At 38.4% G+C, this 7,028-nt stretch overlaps 1 protein-coding gene across 9 annotated transcripts in view; it reads right to left on the bottom strand.

Annotated features, from left to right (window-relative positions):
- Positions 1-1,006: 1,006 nt before the first annotated feature.
- adgrg6 (adhesion G protein-coupled receptor G6) overlaps positions 1,007-7,028 on the bottom strand; it is a 107,838-nt gene continuing 101,816 nt past the window's right edge. For 8 of the 9 annotated variants that reach the window (XM_076874202.1, XM_076874203.1, XM_076874205.1 and 5 more), the window contains one exon: positions 1,007-6,306. In XM_076874202.1, the coding sequence (XP_076730317.1) occupies positions 6,095-6,306 (212 nt within the window). In that variant the 3' untranslated portion in view covers positions 1,007-6,094. The remainder of the gene's footprint in view (positions 6,307-7,028) is intronic. The other variant, XM_076874201.1, reaches the window with a different exon arrangement.

Here is a 7,028-nt window from a genome sequence, read left to right as displayed (position 1 = left end):
CCAATACTTGGACATTTTCTGGTGTATCTTTGCCAAATTACAAATCCTGATTCAGTTTGATGGCATGAAAGGTCAGAGAAAATTTCAGCCTCTTATCTTTTCATAGTCTTTTAGTTATTCCTGCTGAACAATAAAAAAAGACCTGAAAGCAGGTTGATGGACCATTTTTCAAAAAATATGGACAGCATTCATTATATATGTTCAATTTTTGCACCTTAAAATTGTATAAAACTTGTATAAGGCTGAGTAGAAGTAGAAGTGGATGGGAAAACCCACGGGCCTCGTGTACTGAAATATAAACACCTGTCTGTCCATCCACTTTCTCATCCAAGTCTGGTCATGGTGGCACCGTACTAAGCGAGCTACTTCAAACGCGCTTCCCAGCAGCATCTTCCCGATCGTTGCAGGAGATCTCAAGATGTGCTCGAATGAGGTGAGTTAACAACTCCAAGGCGGCCTAAGAAATCTCCCGTGGGTTCCAGGGGGCACCCAGGAGGCATCCTTATTAGAAGCCTGAACTGCCTCGGTTGGCTCGTTTCTAGGGCACAGCAGCAACTCTGAGGGACTTCCAGATGTTTTCTTACTTGAGTTTCTTTCTTCTGCCTCAGACCTTGTTTCTGCACAAATGATGGCACTGAAAGTGATTTTTAAGGGTGAATGTAAAACTGATGTCCTTTAATCCTTGCGGGATGCCATCACTTGGTAATCCATGCCATCGGCTGATCAGGTAGTGTTTGTCCTCTTTTTTTTTTGCTTCCTTCTCTTTTTAAATCAGACCTTGTTGGCTCTTATCTGCACTGTTGCAGCAGAGCCTCTTTCCTTCTTTATTTTCACCATCATTTGATTATGAAAGAAACAACAATTCATGATTTGGCTTGATAGAAATCTTTTCACTATACTATAGCAGGGAACTTCCTCTGTGTTCTTAACTGAAATGGATCACACTCAAAGTCATATGTCACAAAAAAATAAATAAAGAAGCAACACAAAAGTTTGACTCCGGCTCTGTAATCATGTCAAACCTTTATTCCCTTTAATGCTGAAACTAAAGCGTGCTTTCACAAAATAACCTCACAGAAAAACCAGGCAATAACGCAGCCGTGAAGGGAGGACAAGCGTTCACAGAATCATAGAAAAAATAGTACAAACGCTAAAACACAGCAAAAGCCAAGATGAGTTACAATCCTCTGTGAAACATCTGCATGTGATACAATATCCGTCAACTAAACATAGTGCAGGTGACATGAAGTATTTACATTAAATGCAACTGTACACACGTCATGTTAGAGGAAAATAGAGATGTGGGAGGACTTAACCTGTGAGTGGACGAGCCAGCCCAGAGGAAACGAAACGGGACTCGTAACGTTTACTGAGTTTGGATATCTGATTGAACAGTGACTATAATGCTACTGCATGCTGAGCTGCCAGAGAGCCGTTAGGGAGCAAGAATTCTGCACAAGAGCAGACAGATTAAAGAACTCGTCTACAAACGGCTTCAAAAAGTTAAGGTGGGCATCGGCAGTTCATTAAAATAATTAATTTCTGCTTGATTAGAAACATAAAATGAATTCTGGCCTCTTCAGCCAAGCAGTGCGAGTGAGTTTAACTTTAAGGCTCTTTATTGGCCTTTTCTTGGCGTTGGGCAGAGTTTGGGTTCATCTGATTTTGTCACATGACTTTTGTTTTCAGCCTGTCTGGATTGAGCAGTCTCCTTACACTCTGTGTGTACTTTTTCATTTTGTTACCACACAAACATTCAGCCTTGTTCCAGTCAGGAAAATTCAGTTTGTGTGCACACCTGGTAATCCACGTTTGTGTGTGTGTGTGTGTGTGTGTGTGTGTGTGTGTGTGTGTGTGTGTGTGTGTGTGTGTGTGTGTGTGTGTGTGCGCGTGTGTGTGTGAGCATATATTCACATCTTTGTGGAGACCAAAAATGGGAAGTTTACTATACTTGTGGGGACCAAAATCCTGGACCCCACAAGTTTGAAGGCATTTTTGAGACTTAAAATGTGGTTTTAGTGCCAGGGTTACAATTGGGTTATGGTTAGGGTAAGGGGCTAAGGAAAGCATTACGTTAATTAGATGTCCCCACAGATTTGAAAACCTGACGTGTGTGTGTGTGTTGTCCTCTTTGGGCAGTCGTGCTTGATATGAACATTTTAAGGCATTTCTGAAGCCAGTCCAGTGACTGACAGGATAACTGAGCTATGCCCCCGCACGGAGCTGCCAAAAAGGCCTCGGCTCTTCTTTCACAGTCTCAAGGGAATTGTTTCTGAGTGCTGAAGAGTGCATTCTTCTGCCACTCTGGGCAAAAGAAAAAAGAAACAGGGGTTAAGGGGTACAATGTGTGACTACTACAATACATTCTGCAGTGTTGAATGCTGTTGGCTCCATGTAGGCAGTGGAAGTCCAGTTAGCCAACAGCTGATGAGTGGAGGTCCAATGAGTCTGAATACCAAAAAAGACCTCAGATAGGTCCCCATGTTCATCTTCTATGGTTTTCCCTTCCAGTAAGTTTAATTTGTGGTTAACCGGACACAGGAAAACATTTACAAAATAAATAGCATACAACACAATAAACACTGCTCAAAAGATGCTCAAAGCAATGGAACAGAATAGCACACATATTTGTTTTTTGTTTTTTTTTTTCAAAAAAGGCTTCTATTGGAACAGAATGGTGCTTTTTCCCCACTTTGACAGAATTCATGAAATTTTATGGTGGTGACAAAAGACCATCATAAAACTGTTTGACTGATTGTCTTTTATTAATGCAACACCAAGAATGCTCCAGTGCTAATTGTGTAAATGGGAGTTAAAGTGCTGCCGGGCAAAGAAAGGTCTACTACTACGATGTCACTCACACACAAGTTATATTTTTCTAAATGTAACAGTGAACTTTTCAAATTTCATTACAAATTAACTACTAACTGAGCCTCTTACAGCTTTAAATACTGATACAATGTTACTACTTTATATATATATTTAACACGTGGTCTAATGTGCAGAGTGTATGTTTCTATTAAATTTGATTGATAAAATAAAGAAAAAAGATTACGTTTGATTGTTTGGTGGCAAATTGGATAACATTTCATGTGCAAGTCGTTAACCCTCTCATCAGCCACAACCCAGTCGCCAATCGGAATATTTTATTTCTGTTCTTCTTAAATTGTCTTCCCAGACAATAATGATTCCAACTGATATCAAAAGCTATTTACACTGCTTCCAGAAAATCGGAATAAAGGAACAGGGTTAGGATGACCACCTGTGATGGTTTAGGTCTCAGGGGCCTTAAAACATGGGAATTAGTTATTTTTAATTTGGTAGTAATTAAAAGTGAGTTTATCCAGCGGATTTGAAAGCGCAGTTTTGTTCTAACAGCAATGAGGAATTACATTTTCAACATTTTTAATTTAATAAAATATTGTATAAACTGCAGCCAGTTAAAAATTTCAATGCAGTGTGGCATACCTAGACTGACGATGTTGTCCATGATACAAACACAGTCAAACAATGAATATCACACTTGATCACTGCATGGTGGCTGCATGTGTGCCATGGAGTTTCTTTTTATATCTCTTTATTATACAAAGGAATTCTTATCAGGATTTAAAGTCTAAGGAAGGGAAGGAAGTGCTGACTTTCATGGCTTTACAAATTAAACCATATGTAAAAATGCTGCTTTACCTGTGTAGAAGGTGATGAAACAACATTAATATGAAACTGATATTGACTTTTTTACATTTTGAGAAATAAGTGTAGATTATTTTGCTAACTCGGTTGATTCTCTTAAAAAGAAAAAATGATACTGATGATTAAATTCATGGATCAGTTCAGCTGAATTACGAGAACAAAAATATCCTCTGTCACTGCTCCTGTTCCCTCTCGTTTTTCATGCTGATATATTTAAATCTCCTCTGCTTTAGATATTTGCCACCACATGAAAGGACTAGGATGGAATTCCTCTTGCACTTCCAGGACCGCTGGGTAATCTACAGACTTGGCTGTCATCAGGTTTCTCTTAAAAATATGTTCCTTCTAAAAGGAGGTCTGCAAAATACTTGTAGTAATTTGAATATCGGATATAAAAAGACACACTGATGCTGAGTTGTATTGTCTAAACCACAACATCGGCAGACTTAGCATTTTTGCTGGGATCTGGGTAAACTTATCCATAAGTCCTTTAGGCTATAATATTGTCATTCTAGCAGTTGTATTACCTTAAAAAAAACTATCACAAAATTCTGAATAAGAGCAGATATTAGAACAAGAGTAAGAAAACAAACCTCCAAATGTGAACAGTAAAGAATTTACCACTATGATTGCTAAACTCTGGCTGACATGCACAAGAAAGCTTCAACATCTTTTATCCAATAAACCACCAAACATGTGGGAAATATTACAGTAATTATATATGAGCACAACATTTTCAAAAATGGAGTCTGAAAATCAAAATATGTGTTGATAAACTCAAGCATTCCATCAATAGACATACCAAGTTTTGTTCATGATAATAATATTTTTAATAAATGTAAATATGTTAAATGAGTATTTGAAAACACCTTGATCAATCGGCCTTTCCCGGTGGAGATTATATTCTGTTCAATTCTCTTTTTGTGTGTGTCCATCCTATTTCTGCCCCTTTGGTCATCACAACTTAAAGCATGTATATAAAGCATAAAGTATGTACAGTTGCAGTGACCCTTTGAGGACCTTACAAAGGCATGAATAAAATCAACCATCCAGACAGATTTTCACAATAAAAATAAGGCACATAGAATACATAGATCTATATTTACAGAGGGTATGGCTCCACACACACGTGCACAAATGGACAGTTTTAATAAACATCACAGTATTAAAAAGATGCCAAACCTAAGAGTCTAGTTTTTTCTTTGATAACATCCTTTTATTTTTTTTCATTTTTTTGTCTTTCCTCACCCCTCTGATCACTCCCCCTTGCTCCTAGTTTCATCTTACATTCTGGCAGCCAAGTCGGCCAATTTTGGTAATTTGATATGATACAGTAGAATCACATCAGCGTCACTGACCACCCTGTAGCTTCTCTTATCATTCTTAATCAGAATAATTTTGTTGACTGACTTAATTCTGATGAGTTCACAGGCTGCCGTTTAAGCATATTTCATAAAAAAAGCATATTTCTTGAAAAGCCTTTTGGGACTTTTGTACAAAGGAATTTAATCACGTTATTGCATACTCTGTACTGAGGAAAAATATCCAATCAAATTAGAGTACAGTCTGACAAACCGGCCTGCTCCTTGTAAATTTAACATAAATGAAAACACATATCAATAATTTTTGCAGATTGTTGAATTAATTGTACAAAAAACTATGTGCTCCTACAGCAAAACAAACAATTCACATGATGACACACGATTTAACAAAGTTTTCAGGGACATCTCTGAGGCTGAGACAGAATCAGAACGCTTCTAAACAGTTTGTGTGGGTGTTGGGCTTGTACAGTGTTAGGGGGCTATCTCAATGAATATCAGAAGAATTAAAAAACACACTCTCTGACTAAGGCTTTTAGAGCTCTGCACTGCTTGGATGAGCTCTACAATTCAAAGCTTCTCAAACCGTTGAGGCTCTGAGAGTTTTCGAAACACAGGGACTGTCGAATGTTGGAGATTTCTGGAACGTGCAAAAGTCTCAGGGCACTGACTCAGGCTTCATTGAGTTTATAATCATGTTCTGTAATTCTCAGTCAGCCGGTACTTGCTACAACCTTTCTCTTGGAATGAGGCTGTCACACAACTTTAGAATACTTGGATACGTTTCAAAACATCAAATTTTGCTCTCACAAAGTTCGGGAACATTAGGAAGATATCCAACAGACTGAACAGTTGAATGCTGAAATCCAGAAATGTTAGACGTACTTCCAGAACACAAAAGGTTCAATAATGTTCAGCGGCATGTACAGAATAATGACTCATGTTCCAGTGCTGCGCTTCATGTATGAACCTTTAACAGAAGCCTTTCAGTGAAGCTGTGAACAGGATGTTAAGAAGTTTCTAGAACAATGTGAGCAGGTCTAGAACATATTCTAATGGGGGGCAGCAGAAGTGCTGAGGGCAATCTAAAACCTGGTGCAGTGGGTGCAGGTGTCAGGCATGATGATGTTCTTGCAGAAGTTGTCAGAGTGTGTGGAACAGTAACCTTTCACCTTGTCAATCATCTGGCTGACAGGAAGGATGGAGGACGAGGAGGAAGAGGAGTTGGGCTCCACTTCTGAGGAGGAACAGGATGAGGAGATGCACTTTGGATTGGTTTGTTTGGAGTAGTATTTAGCTACAGGGATGAAAAACACAGAGGGAAACCAGGGTGTTATGACCTAATTATGGATTCGTTCCAGTTATTAGAAGGAAATCTGATTACATTGATACTGTCATTCACGCTGAAAATGTCAATCAAATTAAACATGTTAGCACTTGTTATTTAGCCTTCATGTATTAGTATTACTTCTAGTTAAAAGCTTTACAAACAGGATACATTAATAAGGTATGTATTATGATCGGGTGGATCATTTGACTCATGTGATTGCTCATCACTTGTTTCTAAACATATGGTAAAACCAACCATTCGGACTGCACTGGTATCATGGTGAACCCTGTAAAATATAAAAACTATATAGACTAAAGGCAGAGGACGAAGAATGCTCTGAACACAAGGTAGAAAGAAAAGGAAGAGAAGACAAAGACCAAGAATGATAATCTGTTAATTAAATTCAAATAGATGTGGACAGACTACTTTCTGGGGAATGAAATTATAAAGAGTACAATCAGTCTCACTGCGATCACCATAATCAGCACAGAGATAGTGTTGTTATTTGGCATTGCCTAAACCCAGAACCTGACGTACACCTCACCAAGTACTTTTAAGCCTAAATCATAGCAAAGAGCAAATGAAAACAAACTGAAACCACAGACAAGCAGAGTGCAAAAACTGAACCCTCCAGCATGCTGCACTCTCCTGGTTGGCAGTATTTTGACTTTTAAAAACCACTGCTCTCT

Source organism: Maylandia zebra, linkage group LG15 (assembly GCF_041146795.1).
Source record: "Maylandia zebra isolate NMK-2024a linkage group LG15, Mzebra_GT3a, whole genome shotgun sequence".
NCBI classification, from domain to species: domain Eukaryota; kingdom Metazoa; phylum Chordata; class Actinopteri; order Cichliformes; family Cichlidae; genus Maylandia; species Maylandia zebra.
Note: the sequence above shows the minus strand (reverse complement) of the source record. Positions and strands in the feature narration are given on the sequence as shown.